This window comes from Bufo bufo, chromosome 3 (genome assembly GCF_905171765.1).
Source record: "Bufo bufo chromosome 3, aBufBuf1.1, whole genome shotgun sequence".
NCBI classification, from domain to species: domain Eukaryota; kingdom Metazoa; phylum Chordata; class Amphibia; order Anura; family Bufonidae; genus Bufo; species Bufo bufo.
This window is the reverse complement of record NC_053391.1, coordinates 644,723,820-644,743,508: the sequence shown is the minus strand read 5'-3', so window position 1 is coordinate 644,743,508 and position 19,689 is coordinate 644,723,820. Positions and strand designations below refer to the sequence as shown.

The following is a 19,689-nucleotide window of genomic DNA, read 5'->3' as shown; positions in this document are numbered from 1 at the left end:
TGTCCACTTAGGAAGCAACACTGAGTGACAATCAATTTCACATGCTGTTGCGCAAATGGGATAGACAACAGGTGGAAATTATAGGCAATTAGCAAGACACCTCCAATAAAGGAGTGGTTCTGCAGGTGGTGACCACAGACCACTTCTCAGTTCCTATGCTTCCTGGCTGATGTTTTGGTCACTTTTGAATGCTGCCGGTGCTTTCACTCTAGTGGTAGCATGAGACTGAGTCTACAACCCACACAAGTGACTCAGGTAGTGCAGCTTATCCAGGATGGCACATCAATGCGAGCTGTGGCAAGAAGGTTTGCTGTGTCTGTCAGCGTAGTGTCCAGAGTATGGAGGCGCTACCAGGAGACAGGCCAGTACATCAGGAGACGTGGAGGAGGCCGTAGGAGGGCAACAACCCAGCAGCAGGACCGCTACTTCCACTTTTGTGCAAGGAGGAACAGGAGGAGCACTGCCAGAGCCCTGCAAAATGACCTCCAGCAGGCCACAAATGTGCATGTGTCTGCTCAAACGGTCAGAAACAGACTCCATGAGGGTGATATGAGGGCCCGACGTCCACAGGTGGGGGTTGTGCTTACAGCCCAACACCGTGCAGGACGTTTGGCATTTTCCAGAGAACACCAATATTGGCAAATTCGCCACTGGCGCCCTGTGCTCTTCACAGATGAAAGCAGGTTCACACTGAGCACATGTGACAGACGTGACAGAGTCTGGAGACGCCGTGGAGAACGTTCTGCTGCCTGCAACATCCTCCAGCATGACCGGTTTGGCATTGGGTCAGTAATGGTGTGGGGTGGCATTTCTATGGAGGGCCGCACAGCCCTCCATGTGCTCGCCAGAGGTAGCCTGACTGCCATTAGGTACCGAGGTGAGATCCTCAGACCCCTTGTGAGACCATATGCTGGTGCGGTTGGCCCTGGGTTCCTCCTAATGCAAGACAATGCTAGACCTCATGTGGCTGGAGTGTGTCAGCAGTTCCTGCAAGACGAAGGCATTGATGCTATGGACTGGACCGCCCATTCCCCAGACCTGAATCCAATTGAGCACATCTGGGACATCATGTCTCGCTCTATCCACCAACGTCACGTTGCACCACAGACTGTCCAGGAGTTGGCAGATGCTTTAGTCCAGGTCTGGGAAGAGATCCCTCAGGAGACTGTCCGCCACCTCATCACGAGCATGCACAGGCGTTGTAGGGAGGTCATACAGGCACGTGGAGGCCACACACACTACTGAGCCTCATTTTGACTTGTTTTAAGGACATTACATCAAAGTTGGATCATCCTGTAGTGTGTTTTTCCACTTTAATTTTGAGTGTGACTCCAAATCCAGACCTCCATGGGTTGAAAAATTTGATTTCCATTTTTTTTATTTTTGTGTGATTTTGTTGTCAGCACATTCAACTATGTAAAGAACAAAGTATTTCAGAAGAATATTTAATTAATTCAGATCTAGGATGTGTTATTTTTGTGTTCCCTTTATTTTTTGAGCAGTGTATATATAAACCTCTCCTGATTTTTTACTTAAAATAAATTAAGCAAAATACCAAATCTGCAGTAGGGTTTTCCATAGTTGCTTCTGTGCCGATCACCGCTAAGTTGTTGTGGACCTACCCAAACTGAAAGAGGTCCTCCATCAGCACCTTTAATGGTGGTTTCGTAAATGTTCTGTTGTTTGGTCATTATCAGGACGGGTATTATGAGAGATTATTTCACTTATTTATTCCACTACTAAATTCTGCAGCGCTTTACAGACATTAGCAACCAACTGTCCCCAATGGGTCTCAAAAGCTAAGTTACCTATCACTATGTCTTTGGAGTGTGGGAGGAAACCTGATGACCCGGAGGAAACCCACGCAACCACGGGGAGAACATACAAACTCCATGCAGATGCTGTCCTTGGTCGGATTCGAACCTAGGACCCCAGCGCTGCAGTGCTAACCATTGACCCACCGTGCTGACCACATATCAGACAGGCCTGTGTGTAGTAAGCTTTGTATAAACCTGCAGATAAATGTCTTCTAACATAGTTCTGCTCTTGTTTTTTAGACTCTCAGCATGCAGTCTTCTACTAATGGCCAGCATGTCAGCAGTGACGTTCAGTTGAAATGTAATTACTGTAAAAACATGTTTTCCTCTAAACCAGTAACACTGGAGTGGGAGGTAAGACATCGGTAACATCTGGAGCGCTGTTTCTGTCTTAGACGGGAAGTGATGTTGTAGATAGTGACATAGCAGGAACTTGTGTTTAGGAGAAGATAAAGTTGTATTTCATTTCATTAAATTATTTCATTTTTTGGGTATATCTAAACTGTTACAGGTGTTGTCCTATCAGGAACCCCTCCCAATATCAGCAAGTGTGGAGAGCTGATAAAAAGCATTTGTATGGCCCTCGTAAATTTTCGCTTCCCTTAATGAGACTTCTGCAGGGGAATTGAGCAGAGGGCCACATCTTTCCCCTTGAAAGATCTCAGACAGCTCTTACATTAAAGGCTATGTAACTTTCGGGGGTAATTTTTATAAAACCTTTTTATATGAATGCTTTTTACCCATTGTGGGCTAAAAATTTTTTTTCAATTGGTATAAATATTGAACCATTCTGTCACAAAAGGTTAACTTTTTCTAGCTGTGTGAATGGTGTTTTCACTTTTTGCTGGTCGTCTAATAACCCTTTTCTAAGAGGTCAGAAAACACTTATTTTTCTCATCAGTAAGATGAGCTATAATGAGTGCTTATAATGTAAGAGCAGAGATCAGAGAAAAGGAGCCCGTCGGCTCCCTGACAAATTAGAGAGAAAATTCAGATCCTACTAGTAGAGCATCTCAGCTCTGTACATAGAAAAGGACTCATTTTAAATAAAGACCCATTTAAAAAATGATTTTTAGGTTATATTGAGTATAATGCAGTAATATGAAAAAAAAAAACTAGCCTCCGAAGGTGTACATAGCTTTTGAGGCCTCGTGCAAACGACCGTAATTTCGTTCAGCATCCAGTCCATATTTTTCGCATATTGGATGCTAAACAATTCACACCGGTGTGCTATCCACATCTGTAAGTCTGCAAAAAAATAGAACATGACTGGGGGGGGGGAGGCAGCATGCTTACAGCCCAGAGAAGTGTTTTGTGGCCTGATGCATAAGGCCTAAAAGAGTTATCCTTGGTAAGACAACCCTTTTAATCAGTATTTCTATTATCACCCATTCATGACTTGACTGCCCTGGTTAGCTTATAATAGTAAAGCCTTTTCTATATAAAAAAAAAAAGTATTTTGTTCTAAAGAACAGGATCAATTTTACAGTTTCCACAGCTTTGTAAGATTACCCCATTTTTACTATTCCAACATACATAGACATTATTGTGATTGTGCAGGGCCTAGATGACCATGACTGTGATTGACAGCCACCCTCCAGGACGAACAGCCAAGATCAGTAGGTTTGCTCCAACAAATGCCTGTGCATTTTACATGGTGAGGCAGTAAAGACATACATACAGTTAGGGTACTTTCACATTAGCGGCAGGGGAGTCCGGCAGGCTGTTCCGGCCGGTGAACAGCCTGTCGGATCCGTCCTGCTCCTAGTTCACGTGTGCCCCTGGACTACCGCTCGGTCCTCATTGACTATTATGGGGACGGAGTTCCGGCGGCAGCGCACGGCGAGAGACAGCTGGACTAAAAGTACTGCATGTCGCACTTTTAGTCCGGCTCTCTCTCGCTGCTGTGCTGCTGCTGGAACCCCGCCCCCATTTTAGTCGATGGGGACGGAGCTGCAGTCCGGGGGCACACGTGAACTAGCGGCAGGACGGATCAGACAGGCTGTTCACCCGCCGGAAGAGCCTGCCGCTAGTGTGAAACTAGTCTTCAAAAAAAAAAAAAAAAAGTGTGAACGTAAAAGCCTCCTAGTGGGATCAGAAAAAAAATATTGGTTTGGTACTTAGAGGAGGACCTTTCACCGGTCCTGTCATTATCGTGTAAATAGCTGGCAGGGTAGGGGATACTGACGGCATGTGAGATCGCTTACTATTTTTCCTATGCACTGCTCTGTTTGCCCGCTGTGCCCCCTGTTCTGGTTCCCGCCTGGTATATAAATAAATACCATCGGTACAGGGAAGAGGAGGAGGAGGAGACGGCCATGTTTCTCAAGCGGCTGTGAGCTGCCCAATCGCAGAGGAGCGCATCACAGCCTGGGAGAAGGTGAGCTTTTTTTTCTCCCTGGCTGTGACGCTCTCCACTGCGATTCGGCACCTCTTCCACGTACTGATGGTATGAATTTACATACCCGGCGGCAAACCTCAAATTAGTAAGCAATATAACATATCACATGCCTTCAGTATGCCCTACCCTGCCAGCTATTTACATGATGTCGGGGCCGGTGAAAGGTCCTCTGTAAGTGGCTTAGGGTCCTATTGGACCATCATTTTAAAATGCCCCTATCAATATAGAAAGGTTAGCAGGGAGCTCAGTGTTCTCTTTAGGATATATGATTGTTCTGGTTTTCTGCATGGCTATACATTGCGCCACGTTAATCAGGACGTGTTTTTTAATTCCTTTGCAGAAAAAAGTCCACCAGTTCTGCAGCACGATCTGCTGCGAGGACTATAAAAAGCTGCACTGCATCGTTACCTTCTGTGAATACTGTCAGGAAGAGAAAACCTTGCACGATGTCGTGAAATTTTCTGGTGTCAAGAAACCATTTTGCAGTGAAGGTTTGTTTTTCTATTAAGATGCAAAGTAAATGTGAGAATCCGTTTCTATGCATCGGTTTAGATAAAGATTTCTATAGTGTGTTTCCTGACGGAGTACAGTCTTCCCCTCCCCAAAAGCACTTGTCTCTCTGCCTTCAATTTCTTTACCTACCTATGAATACTATATAGTAACATTTTATACAGATTACAGTAAGCTGCTTAGGTTACAATAAAACTCATCTGGATGCAAAGGCAATGTTGAGTCCAAAGTGTGTATATTGTGTGTGCCTTTTTTGCAGGTTGTAAGCTACTATACAAACAGGACTTTGCAAAGCGGCTGGGATTGAAATGTGTGACCTGCCACTACTGCTTTCAGATGTGCAAAAGAGGAGCGACTAAAGAGTTTGATGGCAAAGTTAGAGATTTCTGCACAGAGGATTGCAGTAGAAAGTTTCATGACTGGTATTACAAGGTAACTTGAGCTGAGGATGGACATTAATTTTAAAGTAGCCCTAAATCCAATATATAAAGCTGGATTTCATAGAGCTGCAGAAATGTATGCTAACTTTCTGGAGGGTCTCTATATTGGACGTAAGCAAGATAAATAGAAATCAAAAAGGGCGAACCTTTTTCTGCACTTCTCCCAAACGGCAAATTGCTGCCTGCAGTCGATTGCTGTCCACATTGGGCTTGACTTGTATTGATGACCAATCCTTAGACGACCAGCCGTACATATACCGCGTAAGTTGTCAGTTTAAATATGCCGCCCACTTGGGAGCGGAGAGGATTTTTGCTTTTTAAACAGAGACCCTGGGCTAATGTCTGTAATTGGCAATAACACCAGCTGCAGACATTTAGCCCCACAGATTCTGTGGTCAAATGTGAGCATAGCATCCGCGAGCTAAAAAACCTTGCAGTGCGTTTCCCCCGGTGCTGGCACGTCCTCCCCTTGCTGAGATCGGGGGAAGGCGTTTTTGTAGGCCTATTACTGGTATATTCCAGTGCAGGCCTACAGGTGGCAGCACTGCATTGGAATATACAGAATCTTCTTTTCAGTAATGGAATAAATTCCATTACTGAATAGAAATAGCAGTCTGATGAAAGTAAAATAAATAAATAAAAGCAAAAAAAATTCAAATCTCCTCCTTTTCCCAAAATTAAAAATAAACAATAATAAAACCTGATAGGGATCACTGCGTCCTAGAACACACAGACTATTAAAATATAAAAATATCATATAACGGGTTCCGTAATAGTTTCCTGAACTAAGACAATTTTTTTTTTTTTAACTGTGGCAAGTGCTAACTTTGGAACCGGACATGAGGGACATTATGTTGCAAGGCTGGGAAAAAGTACGAAAGTACATAGTAATTGAGCGATGGCGAAAAATGTGCTTCAAACTAATGCGCTCTGCACTATACGGCTTTAATATACCTCGCTCTCCACATTCCATAACATACTGGCATCTTACCCCAAATGTCTCTCACCCTTGACGGATGTTTGGCATGGGGTCTGGAGTAATCCTAAAACATCCCTATTTTGGCAGGATATCGTAAATTACATTAAAAGTTTTTAGCAAGTGCATCTTGCCAATCCCCCTCAATCCTTGTTATTTAACTGGCTCAGAGGAATCGAATAGGGAGAGTAAAACCCCTAGCTTCCATCACATGATCCTTTTGGTCACCCTTAGAAGTCACAAAACGGCTGGACCGAGAACCCCTGATTGTCATTTTATAATTAAATCTACCGCTTATTCAAGACAGAGGTGGAGATGCTCAAAAAAACACTGAGAAAGTCTTTGCCAAATAGAAGATTTTTATTGAACCACACATTTCCAGCCAAGGCATCCGAGACCTTATGAACGCCTCATTAGGAAATCTTAGAATCTGAGCAGGAAGAGGAGGGGGGTCGCTACCGACCTGGAGACCCCAAGGTATGATGCCCAGGAAAATTCTGGGCGTCACAGTATCTCCTGAGAACAAATCTAGGGTATCAGTCCTAACACGGTGAAATGACACATCCTACATTTTCTTTATTAATGCATATCCTTTGTAAAGATTATCGGCCACTTATATCAATAGATCTGTTTGTTATGACTATATAGCATGACAAAATAAATAAAAATGTTTGCAAAAAATATTAAAATATTGTTTTCGAATAGCGTAACAGAAAAAAAAAATCAAAATGCCCAATTTGCCGTTTTTGTTGCTTCACTCCCCCCCTCCTAAAAAGTAAATTGATCAAAAATTCTTACATTCCAATGGTATCACTAAAAATTACAGATTGTACGTACTATAACTATAAAAAAAAGTTATTAAAAGGGGGGGGGGGAGCAGAATATGGCAATAAAGAGAAAATTGTTTTCCAAAGTTTTTTTTATTTTCCTTCAGTATCAAAACACATGAAAAACTAAACAAATGAGGTATCGTTATACTGACCTGGAGAGTGTAGGTAACAGGTCATTTTTACCACACAGGGAATGCAATAAAAATAAACCCCATAACTGTAACTGATTTTTTTAGTTTACCCCCGGCCCAAATTCCTCCCCATTTGGAACTTTTTTTTTTTTTTTTTTAAATCTTTCCACTACATTGTCTGCAACAATACATGATAAGAACAGAAAGTACAACTTGCCCCACAAAATATAAGCCCTCAAACATCAATGTGAATGGAAAAGTGTAAAAGTTGTGGCTCTGGGAAGGCAGGGAGTAAAAAACGAAAAATCTCCCAGGTTTAAATGGTTAAAATAGGCAATCTGCGTTTGGTGAGGCTGGACGTCTGTTTGACAGTTGGTAGGGGGAGATGGAGTCCCCCCAATAAGATCTTGGGGCTCATGACCACAAACGTATTTTTTTCCGTGTCCTTTACATTTTTTTTGTGGCCCGTATGTGGAACCATTTGCTTCAATGGGGCTGCAAAAAAACTGAAATGACTCCATATGCATTCCATGTTTTTATGTCCACATGGCTGTCCGCAAGTCTTATTCACCTTACGGACAAGGATAGGACTGTTCTATAAGGGACCAGCTTTTCCGTTCTGCAAAATAGGGAAGGCACAAGGCCGAGATCTGCAATTTGCGGACTGCAAAACGGTTGTGTGCATGAGCCCTTATGGTGAGGTATTAGTTTTTTTGGGCTAGAGACTGTGTGGGTCCTTTTGATACAGTATTTTAGCACAGGATGAGTTTACTCTTCTAAATTCAGTCATTGTTTCCTTTTGTACTTTTACTTCTTTTTGGATCCTCTGCTGTGTTTGGCTCCAAAAGCTGCATCAAAAATATCAAATGTGATTTACTCTGCCTTTTAAAGGGGTTGTCCGGGCTTAAAATATTGGCGACTTATCTTCACCCCCATGGATCGGCAGCGGTGCTGGAAACTCAAGTGTTTGAAGCAGAAGGCTCCGTACACTAGTTTCTGGCGCCGGCATACTGCATCACAGCTCCTATTCACATGAAGTATCTGGGCACAGCGTTAGGAACCGTGCTCTGTACACGGTATAGTTTCTGGTGCCGTGGCTGATGGTTGCGGATGGTGGACCTCCACAGATCTGATATTGGTGACCTATCCCGATGATGGGTCATCCGTATCTGAAGCCTATACAGTCACTATAAAAGCTTATTTTGAACTACCTGTGTGATTGCTTTTTTTGTTTCTTTGTGCACTTGTAAAATGTCTGATTCACGGCAATTGAATTGAATGCCTTTATCATTTGTTTCAGGCAGCAAGATGTGACTGCTGTAGAACTCAAGGGACTCTTAAGGAGAAAGTACAGTGGCGAGGCTCTATAAAGAACTTCTGTGACCAGCAGTGCTTACTGCGTTTTTACAGCCAGCAAAATGAGCCCAATATGGCTACCCAGAGGGGCCCAGAGAACATGTTTATTGGTATGTAGTCACACTGGTCTGACAGCTGCTTATGCTTTGCGGTAATGATGATTGACACTTGTGCAGGTCAGATAAATTGTTTTGTAGATTAGACTGTTTTATAAATTTAAAGGGGTTGTGTCACAAAACATACTACATTTTTTTTTCAAACCAGCGCCTGGATCTGAATACTTGTGGGCTAATCCATAATATGTATCTGTTTGGCGCTACCTGCTGTTTGTTCTTTTCCTTATTATTTGTCCATCTCACTGATCTGGTCGCACATGCTTAGTTTAAATCTTCAAATGCATCCAGCCATATGTTCTGTTAGAATCAGTGGCAGTTACATAGAGAGACCTGCAGCAGAAAGGACACGCCCCCTGAGCTGCCAGGCTGAAGATAATCTAGCCGAGCAATTGGAGCAGTGAATATGGAGATCTCTGGACCCACATGCGGTACAGGGCTGGTTCTAGCTTTGACATTTTCATGCACTATACGATGTCTGATTTTCATTTTTACATCAATCATGGCACACCCCCTTTTAAGTTGGCAATTTTTCAATTGCTAATATTGCGGTATTTAGAGGTTAATGTGTAAAACGCATGGAATGAGGCACCACGACACAGATGATTCACATTACCTAAAATCAGTCCTTTAAAGTTATGTGCCATCCCCAGAGGGTTTTTAATCTATGTCCTGGTGCCTCTCCTGAAAAAGTGGGCAGCTGTATGACTTAAGGGTTAAGTGGTGTTGATGTAGTATTTATTGCCTTTGCCTTTAGGCCTTTATAATTATTGTATTCTTTACAGATCAAGGAGTTCAAGCTTCACGGCCAAGAGTTACGGTAATTACAGCTTACCTGTTTAATATACGCATTATGAAAGTTCTTGACACTTGCTCTTCTGAGTTTGACTTTTATGTATTGAATAAGGAACATGTTTTTTTATTTCAGGGTCCAAATTCTACCTGTTCTCCTGCAGCACCCAAAGACATGAAGAATAAGGCTGTGCTGTGCAAGCCATTGTCAATGACAAAGGCCACCTTCTGTAAACCTCATATGCAGACCAAGTCTTGCCAGACAGGTATCACAAAATGTCATTTATTTTTATTTTTTTAAGTTTTAAAGGATTTGTCAGTTTATTTAGCCATTGGCTGCTACCATGTTGTACCTATATACCAGACCTTGCCACTGTAGGCAATCACGGCACAACACCATACCTGCTGTGATCACATGTGGTATACAGGAACATCACCACTGCAGTCATCAAACAAAGCCCGATGTGGCGCATGGAGTGGCTGCTCTGGAAGTGGATAGGGGTCCTATATATATATATATATATATATATATATATATATATATATATATATATATATATATATATATATTCTTAAAAAAAGCAATTCTGACAACCCCTTTAAGGCCGAATGAACGCGGCCGTGAGCTGTCCGTGGTATGCTGGCCTGGATTCCTATAAGAGTATATTACTGTAGTGCAGCGGCGGCATGAAGCGCACGCCGTCATAGCAACCAATGACGCCGTGCACTCCTGCTGTCAGCAGGAATCCAGGCCGGCATACCACGGACCGCTCACAGCCGCCGAACATGGCTGTGTGCATTCGGCCTAAGGGTCATATTATCCACAAAGTGATCCTTTTTATGTAACTGGACACTAGAAATAAGTTTCACCATATATTATAAGTTTTGTCTAGCCACTGTTATCTTCACTTGAGTCCCATATTCAGAGGAACTCCATGTACCTCCTTTTGAAATCTCCAGGAGGCATCGTTTTGTGTGCTGCTGCTACTCAAGTACTTAAAGGGGTTGTCCGGGAAATAATATTGATTACCTATTCACAGGATAAGTCATCAATATCACATCGATGGGGCACCTTCGCCAATCAGCTGTTTTGGGAAGCTGTCTGGTGAGCACCATGGCCTCTCAAGCTCTTAACAAGCACAATGCTGCACAGCATATAGCGGCTGTGTTTAGTATTGCAGCTCAGCCTCACTGACTTGAATGGGGCTGAGCTGCAACTGGGTTTTTTCTGACCGATGTTTGGTGACGTCACATGGCCTGGGAAGAGGCAACGGAGCACCCAGAATCCCCTCCCATCTGATATTGATGCCCTAGCCTGAGGATAGATCATCAATATTCCCAGATAACCCCTTTAAAGATTTTTATCTTTAGCAATGTGCTAAATATGTCAATGACTTTATTTATGCTTTATTTTCTCAGAGGAAGACTCCAATACAAAGTATGTTCCAGTGCCTATTCCTGTCCCTGTATATATACCGGTGCCTATGAATCTCTACAGTCAAAAAGTACCGGCTACAACTCCATTACCTTTTCCAGTAAGTAACTTTTTTTATGATGGAATTTATTTAAACAGTCCAGGCCTGTCTCATGTACATAAAAAAAAATTAAAGGACCGGTCACCATAAAACAGTGCAATCTGCAGGCAGCATGTTAGAGCAGGAGGGGCTGTCTTATGAGTGAGTGATAACACTCCCAGTTTAAAGGGCATCTGACACCAGCGACCTTCCCATCACTCTCTTTGCATGGACACTTAGCTGTGGGTCACCTGAATAAAATGTTGTTTTTCATTTATTGATCTGAGGCTCTGTATCAGTTATGATTTTTCTTTGGCCTTTGGTGCAACGAGGGCATCACCGCTGCTCTCTTTGCATCTGATCTTCGCTCCCTTCCGTGTCCAACTCCTCCCTCACTGCTTTGCTACTTCCTGACCCCGTCAATAAAAGGAGAGGCTGGTCACAAAAAGGAGTGAGGCTTGGGTGCAAAAAGAGCTATAGTGAAGCCTTCATTGTACCAAAGACCTAATTTGCAAATGATCAGTGGCTCTGTTCCTGAGTTAACAAAAGTAAAACATTATTTTAATTAGGTGAACTACAGCTGCGTGACTGTGCAAACAGTTCGATAAGGAGGTCGCTGTTGACAGATTCCATTTGTGTGTATACATGTATAGCTGTCGTGCACGGTACACGGGGTGGTCTTAAGTTAGCAAAGAGCAGAGGTTTAAATGTATAAATTACTAGGTTTACAGAATCTTTTTTCATAGCTATATATCAATCTGCACCGCTTCTTCTGGCCTATAACATGCTGCCTGCAGATTGCACTGCATTTTCTGGTGACAGGTTCCCTTTAAAATGTGGTTGAAGAAAAGATTGTTCTCATCCTTCCAGGAATTAATCTATTATGAACACTGTTTAAAAGTTTAAGCAGTTAACATTATCATAGTATTGGTACACATGGGTAGGTAAGACTGCTAACCGCATATGATTGATTTATGACAGGTACCAGTCCCATTTTTGGTGCCAGCTGATTGGGACAAAATTAAAGAACTAAATGAAGAGCTGTGCCCTAAAGATGTAGAACTAAATCTAGAAGATGATTTAAAGGCCGAACCAGTTAAAGAGGAAGAAATGGATGATTCCATATTACTGATAGAAGATACTCAGGAAGACGAGAAGATGGATGAACACCTACTGGACTGTGAGGTGTTAAAGGAAGAAGAGTGGCATGACATAGATAAAGAAGAACAAACTCGAGAGAAAGATTCACTGAAAGACGAAGGAGATTCGCTGAAAGACGAGGGTGATTCACTGAAAGACGAAGGAGAAAAAGATTCGCTGAAAGACGAGGGTGATTCGCTGAAAGACGAAGGAGAAGGAGATTCGCTGAAAGACGAGGGTGATTCGCTGAAAGACGAAGGAGAAGGAGATTCGCTGAAAGACGAGGGTGATTCGTTGAAAGGAGAAGGAGATTCGCTGAAAGACGAGGGTGATTCGCTGAAAGACGAGGGTGATTCGCTGAAAGACGAAGGAGAAGGAGATTCGCTGAAAGACGAAGGAGAAGGAGATTCGCTGAAAGACGAAGGAGAAGGAGATTCGCTGAAAGACGAGGGTGATTCGCTGAAAGACGAAGGAGAAGGAGATTCGCTGAAAGACGAGGGTGATTCGCTGAAAGACGAAGGAGAAGGAGATTCGCTGAAAGACGAAGGAGATTCGCTGAAAGACGAGGGTGATTCGCTGAAAGACGAGGGTGATTCGCTCGAAGCTGATGTCAAAGAGGCATTTACAGAGGTTTTAGATCTTAGTCCATTGCAGTCAGTGGAATCTATTGTGCTGGACACAACTGTTGCTGAAGATAAGGCAGATTGTGTCACAGGTATGTTATGGCTCGGCTTTGCATTTTTGCTAAAGTGTTTTTAACATGGTAAATGTTGAAATCCTTTTTTTTCTTAGAAGATGAAGGCAGTGTAGATAAAGATGCTTCTACAAACTGCGCTGCAGAGAGTCCACCGGGCCTGCCAGATTTGCCATATGAAGCAGAACTTGATCTTGAAATTGACTTCCCAAGAGGTAAGGTTTAATTTTAGATTTCATATTGGTTTACTGTGAATTCTGAGATCCAGAAATAAGATAGGCTTGACATGGTTTGGGAGCATAAAAAGTTTAATAAACGGTTATAGACTACATAAGAGATACTTTACTCTGTCCATCATCTTTTGTACAATAAGTAATAGTCACCTAGGCGGTGAACAATTGAGCGAGCTTCCTATTGAACAGTTCCCAAAATGGCACCTGGCTAGCGCCCATATGAGAAGTGGTAGTAGCAAAACACATTTTTTCCATTCGGATTTGAAATTCACATTCAGAGGTGTTAAGTAGTAGGTTAGTCACATGCTGATTAGCCCCATTGTACGTGCAAATCTGCAGCAGAAATCTGAGGGTCTGTGTCCGCCTTAGTCATGTGAACATACTCTAAGGGTCCATTCACACGTCCGCAAAATGTGTCCGGATCCCTTCCGCAAATGCGGCCGCAAAAGATGCTGATGGCACACTTCCGTTTCCCATCCGCACCTCCGTTCCACAAAAACACTGACAAGAAAAGGCATTTCTGTTTAAAGTGCCAGCCATGTGCGGTCCGCAAAACGCATAACACACATGGCAGGTGTCCGTGTTTTGCGGATCTGCAATTTGCGGACGTGTGAATGGAGCCTAAGGGTGTTAGGTTTGTAAGTCAGTGTTGAATTTTCTGGCTTTGATTTAACTTTTGGTCAAGTGTAATTGGTATTATCTTATTTATATTTAAGCTGCTGAGGAATTTGATACAGAAAGCGAGTTTTTCTTGCCTCCTGTATTTGAAGAGGAGTATGATGATCAGCTCAAACCTAAACCATTGAAAAAGGTACTTTTTAATACAAAATTAGGTGTTGACCTAAAAATTATAGGTCCTTTTAAAGGGGTGATCTGGTAATTTATATTGATGACCTATCTTTAGGATAGGTCATTTAATATCAGATTGGTGGAGGTCTGACACCCGCGACCCCTGCTGATCAGCTGCTAGAAGAGCGCTGCGCTCTGAGAGTGTCACGTCTTCTTCCTAGGCCATGTGACGTCACAGTACATCGGTCACATGGCCTAGTTGCAGCTCAGCCACACAGAAGTGAATGGAGCCCAGCTGCAATACCAAGCACTGCCACTATACTATGGTTCGGTTCCAAGTGGTACCTTGGAACCGAATCACAGTTCGGGAAATGTTTTTTTACAGTATAAATTAATTTCTGAAGTTATGTGAAGTCTCGTGAGACTTCGCGAAGTAATAACTTCGGCACATCAGAGCCAATACATTATAATAATGTACGGAGCTCCCGCTCCGTACAGTATTAGAATAAAGTTTTATGCGAATCGACTTCGGATGTTTCATCCAAATTCGATTCGCTCATCTCTAGTGCTGTACTTGGAAAGCTGCTGGAATGCGGACCCCTGCTGATGTGATAATGATGACCTAGCCAGTGAGCACCGCGGCCTTCTCTCTGCTTATCCTAGGCAAAGTAACAACACGGTCATGTGGCCTAGGAGCAGCTCAGCCCCCTTCAGGTGTCTTGTCAAACAGCTAATCGGCAGGGTTCTTGGGTGTCAGACCCCACTGTTCAGATACTGATGACCTATCCTGAGGATAGGTCGTCATTAAATCCTGGAAAACACTTTTAAGTTGATTACTCAAATATTATTCTGTACTACTATACTTTTCTCGCCCATATTCCTTGGGGGACACAGGAAACCATGGGTATAGCTCTGCTCCCTAGGAGGCGTGACACTAAGTGAAAGCTGTAAGCCCCTCCTCCATCAGCTATACCCCTCAGCCTGGAGAAGAGACTGCCAGTTTTTGCTTAGTGTCCAAGGAGGCAAGACACCCCCTGCTTATGCAGGGTTGTTTTCCTATAATTTTTAATTTTTTGCGTTATTTGTTGTTTTAATTCGATTTTTTTCTACTTACAGGGACAACAGAGGCGCATTAGACCCCTCTGTTTCTCCCGGGGTTGAGTTGCGCCAGTGCCGGTAATACCGCACTGCCGCCTCCCCCACAGAAGACAAGGTGGACCAGGGCAGCCTCGCTCCCCTGCGTCCCGCCAGCTCAAGGGTCGCCCGCACGCCAAGTCCCTCCCCCGGCTTCCTGCCACTGCGGTGCCAGTAGCTGAAGGGGCGACCCTGCTGGATGGATTGAGGGCGAAGACAGCGTATGGTGAGAGTGGCTGCTCCAGCCTCCCCTTCCTTCCCACTGCTGCTACATCGAGCCCCCCCCCCCCCCCCCCCCCCCCCTCTCCCCCCCCCCCCCTGGGCATATCTTACCGGCACCTTACCGGGTATCATTTGGGGGGGACTTTGTCAGGGCAAAAATCCACTTTATTAGCGGCAGGGCACGAACTCATAGAAGGGAGGTTCCCTTCAGGGAACGGCTGTAGGCTGGGGGCCGTTTTTTCCTTGGCACGAACAGGCGCCATAGCTGGCCGGCACTCATCCAATCTTGGGGGTTAAAATCATTTTGCCGCGCGCGCGCGGCTTTGCGTTTCTTCAGCGCGGCGAGGGGTGGGCGGAGCTTCATAGCGCTCCGCTACTTCCGGTTTCGTCGGGCTCCACATCGCATACCTCTACGTCCGATCCTGAAGCTGTTCATCCCCGTGCCGGCTGCCTCCCCTCCACAGCCTCCTTCTGTCTGCTTCCCTTGCTGCTGCCGCTTGCAGGGTCTGGTAGGACTGTTAACCCCCTCCGTGCCAGTACTGTTGTTGGGTGTAATCTCCGTTCCTTTTGCCCTGGGGTCTCCCATAAGGCAACATTTCCACCATGTCAGACCCTTCTGCAGCTGCCAAGCCTTGGTACCATGCCTGTACTGCTTGTAGGGAACCCTTTCCCCGGGGGCAGTCTGATCCGCACTGTCCTGCATGCCGAGCTCCACCGCAGCCTCAGTCGCCCGCTGTGTCGCTCCCTGCTTCCTCTGACCCGCCTGACTGGGCTAGATCCCTGTCCCAGGCCGTGGAAAGCCTCACTCATGTTGTGGGCCGCCTAATAGACAGGCCACCTACCCCGCAGGACGCTACTTTTACTGTCGCGCCCTCCGGGTCCACCGCTTCTGCCGCTGCAGCGGGTTCACTCCCTCTTAGTGACCCCTCCCGAGCCAGGCACTCTCAGAAGCGTCTTAGAGTAGAGCGAGCCTCCTCCTCGGATGCCTCCCTCTCCCCGCCACGCGTGCGCACCCAGACGAGCCTCTCCTCTCCAAAGGATTCGCTCTCTGAAGGTGAATTGGCGGTTTCAGATTTGGAAATGGACTCGGCCCTGCCGTCCAAGCTAGCCTCAGCGATGAGTCAACTCATCTCTGATATTCGTGACACCTTTAAGGTGCAGGATGACCCCCCTAGCTCTGACGCAGCTAGCGTCTCCTTTATCAGACCCAGGCAGGCCTCAAAAGTCTTTCCAATCCACTCTGATTTCTCCTCCGTGGTGTCTAAGGCTTGGGCTCGCCCGGACGCCCGTTTTGTCAATCCCAAGAAGCTGGACATTTGCTATCCTTTTCCAGCCGATGTCGTGGCCACCTGGTCGTCCCCACCCAAGGTGGACCCCCCTGTGGCCCGTCTGTCAAAAAACACGGCCATCCCTGTTCCCGACGGGTCCTCTCTTCAGTCAGCGGAGGACCGTCGCATGGAGACCCTTTCCAAGGGCATTTTTGCTGCCTCCGGTTCTGCTCTCAGACCGGTTTTTTGCCTCTGCTTGGGCAGGTAAAGCAATCTCTGCTTGGGGTGCGCAGCTGGAACAGGAGTTGGACTCGGACGTCCCCATCCAGGACCTACGTTCCTTGGCCCAGCTTATTATTCGGGCCGGGAATTTTGTTTGTGAGGCCTCCCTTGATGCGGGAGCCCTTATTGCACGCTCCTCCGCCCTGGCGGTTTCCGTCAGGAGGGAGCTCTGGCTGAAAGTTTGGAAAGCGGACGCTGCCTCCAAACGTTCCTTGGCGGGGCTACCGTTTGCGGGTTCCCGCCTTTTCGGGGTCCGCCTAGACGAGCTTATTTCGGAGGCCACGGGTGGTAAAAGCACCCATCTCCCTCAACCCCAAGCCAGGGGCGCCCCCCGCGGACGCCCCGGTGCGTCTCGTTTTCGGTCCTCCCGCAGGACCTCTGGGGCTCCCCCCGCAGCTGCCGCTTCGGCCCCTCCCCAGGATAAACGTAGGAAGCCGTTTTTTCGGGCACAGCCCTCCTGGCGCAGGCCGCAGGCTGCCCGCACACCCGCAGCAAAGCAATCCTCTGCCTGAAGGCGCGCCCCCACCCACCCGGGTGGGGGGCCGGCTCCTCCTTTTCAGGGACATCTGGATGGCTCACATCTCCGACGCCTGGGCTCTCGAAATTGTGTCCTCAGGATACAAAATCGAATTTGTGTCTTTCCCTCCAGATCGGTTCTTTCGCTCCCGCCCCCCGCGGGACCCGAAAAGCGCGGCTGCGTTCTCCGCGGCTGTTCAAGCCTTACTGGACAGAGGGGTGATTACCCCCGTTCCTCTAGAGGAAAGGTTCCAAGGGTTCTATTCGAACCTCTTTGTTGTTCCCAAGAAGGGAGGTTCGGTGCGGCCCATTTTGGACCTCAAAAAGCTCAACCGTTTTCTCTTCCTTCGACGGTTTCGGATGGAGTCCCTCCGTTCCGCGGTGGCTTCCCTGGAGCAGGGAGATTTCATGTCTTCCATCGATATACAGGATGCCTACCTCCATGTTCCGGTAGCCCGGTGTCACCATCGCTTCCTCCGATTCGCCGTGGGGGACCTCCACTTCCAGTTTGTCGCCCTTCCCTTTGGGCTGGCAACAGCCCCCCGGGTGTTCACCAAGGTCCTGGCCCCGGTTTTGGCCTTACTCCGTTCCAGGGGTGTTTTTCTGCTACCATACTTGGACGATATCCTCATCAAGGCTCCGTCCCTTTCTCAAGCGGTTGCCAGCGTGGATCTCACTCTAGAGACTCTGACGAGGTTCGGTTGGGTCATCAACTTCCCCAAGTCCTCCCTTCCCCCCTCCAGACAACTGGTCTTCCTGGGAATGCTTTTAGACACGGGAGCGGCGGAAGTACGTCTTCCCTCGGAAAAACGTCTGATCCTCCGTGGGGCGGTTCGGGGTCTCCTTCTCCACCGTCGACCGTCCTTCCGCTTCTGCATGCGGGTCTTGGGGCAGATGGTTGCCTGCTTCGAGGCGATCCCGTTTGCGCAGTTTCACTCCCGCCCTCTCCAACGGGCGATCCTCTCCTCCTGGGACAAATCGCCGCAGTCTCTGGATCATCCCTTCCATCTATCGCCTCCGGTGAGGTCATCTCTCCGCTGGTGGTTACAGTCCCCTCTTCTGGGCAGGTCTTTTCTGCCACTCAACTGGTTGGTGGTTACAACCGATGCCAGTCTCTTGGGCTGGGGAGGCGTGTTTCCTCCCCGATCCGTCCAGGGCATTTGGTCTCCATCGGAGTCCAAACTCTCGATCAATGTCCTGGAGCTGAGAGCGGCCCTTTTGTCTCTACGACACTGGACTCATCTGTTGAAGGGTCATCCAGTTCGTGTACAATCGGACAACGCCACGGCTGTGGCGTACATAAACCACCAGGGGGGCACTCGCAGCGCTGCTGCAATGAGGGAGGTCTCCAGCATTCTCCGTTGGGCGGAAGCCCACGTCCCGGCCCTATCGGCAATTTTTATTCCAGGGGTGGACAATTGGGCGGCGGACTTCCTCAGTCGCACCACTGTCGACCCCGGCGAGTGGTCTCTTCACCCGGAGGTATTCGAGGCCATTTGCCTTCGTTGGGGCATACCGGACGTGGACCTCATGGCCTCCAAGTTCAATCACAAGGTCCCCGCCTATCTGTCCAGGGCCAGGGATCCGGGAGCTTGCGGAGCCGACGCCCTCGTTCTTCCTTGGCGAGGCTTCGCGCGTCCATACATATTCCCTCCCATCCCACTCCTGCCCAAGGTCCTTCGGAAGATCGCGGCGGAAGGCGTCTCGGTGATTCTGGTCGCTCCGGACTGGCCCCGCCGGTCTTGGTATGCCGACCTCATGCTGCTCCTGGCAGACGCGCCCTGGCCGCTGCCCGCCAGGGAAGATCTTCTCTCTCAGGGACCGATCTTCCACCCGCGTTTAAGGTCCCTACGTTTGACGGCGTGGTTGTTGAGACCACCGTCCTGACACGTAGGGGTTTTTCTGCGGACGTCGTCCGCACCATGATCCGCGCCCGTAAGCCGTCCTCTTCTAGGATCTATTATAGGACCTGGAGGACCTATTTGGGGTTCTGTGCCGATCTAGGGATTCCTCCGCTCCGCTTTTCTCTCCCCACCGTTTTGTCCTTCCTGCAGAGCGGACTTGCCCAAGGTCTGGGTCTTAGTTCTTTGAAGGGTCAGGTGTCTGCGCTGTCCATTTTGTTTCAGCGCCCACTGGCCCCCCTTGGTCCTGTCAAGACCTTCCTTCAGGGCGTGGCTCACGCGGTTCCCCCGTACCGGCCTCCGGTACCGCCCTGGGACCTGAACCTGGTTCTCTCAGCGCTCCAGGCTTCTCCTTTCGAGCCTCTGCGGACGGTTTCCTTGCGACTTCTGTCCTGCAAGGTTATTTTCCTTGTAGCAGTCACCTCTCTCCGGAGGGTGTCCGAATTGGCTGCACTCTCCTGTCTGGAACCTTTCCTAGTGTTCCACCAGGACAAGGTAGTTCTTCGTCCGGTCCCTTCCTTCCTTCCTAAGGTGGTCTCCGCCTTTCATCTGAACGAGGACATCGTTCTCCCCTCTTTGTGTCCTTCCCCTTCCCACCCTAGGGAGAGGGAACTTCATCGCCTGGACGTT

The 19,689-nt window shown here is 47.2% G+C and overlaps 1 protein-coding gene across 12 annotated transcripts in view; it reads left to right on the top strand.

Moving 5' to 3' along the window:
* The window catches only part of ZMYM2 (zinc finger MYM-type containing 2), a 107,535-nt gene that overhangs the window by 66,971 nt on the left and 20,875 nt on the right, over positions 1 to 19,689 (top strand). Inside the window, exons 8-20 of one of the 12 annotated variants that reach the window (XM_040426230.1) lie at positions 2,058 to 2,171; positions 4,559 to 4,709; positions 4,988 to 5,160; positions 8,406 to 8,571; positions 9,360 to 9,394; positions 9,503 to 9,632; positions 10,786 to 10,901; positions 11,862 to 12,162; positions 12,238 to 12,258; positions 12,328 to 12,369; positions 12,451 to 12,735; positions 12,816 to 12,929; positions 13,664 to 13,758. In XM_040426230.1, the coding sequence (XP_040282164.1) occupies positions 2,058 to 2,171; positions 4,559 to 4,709; positions 4,988 to 5,160; positions 8,406 to 8,571; positions 9,360 to 9,394; positions 9,503 to 9,632; positions 10,786 to 10,901; positions 11,862 to 12,162; positions 12,238 to 12,258; positions 12,328 to 12,369; positions 12,451 to 12,735; positions 12,816 to 12,929; positions 13,664 to 13,758 (1,743 nt within the window). Of the gene's footprint in view, positions 1 to 2,057; positions 2,172 to 4,558; positions 4,710 to 4,987; positions 5,161 to 8,405; positions 8,572 to 9,359; positions 9,395 to 9,502; positions 9,633 to 10,785; positions 10,902 to 11,861; positions 12,396 to 12,450; positions 12,736 to 12,815; positions 12,930 to 13,663; positions 13,759 to 19,689 lie in introns of all 12 variants that reach the window. The other 11 variants (XM_040426237.1, XM_040426236.1, XM_040426234.1 and 8 more) reach the window with 11 other exon arrangements.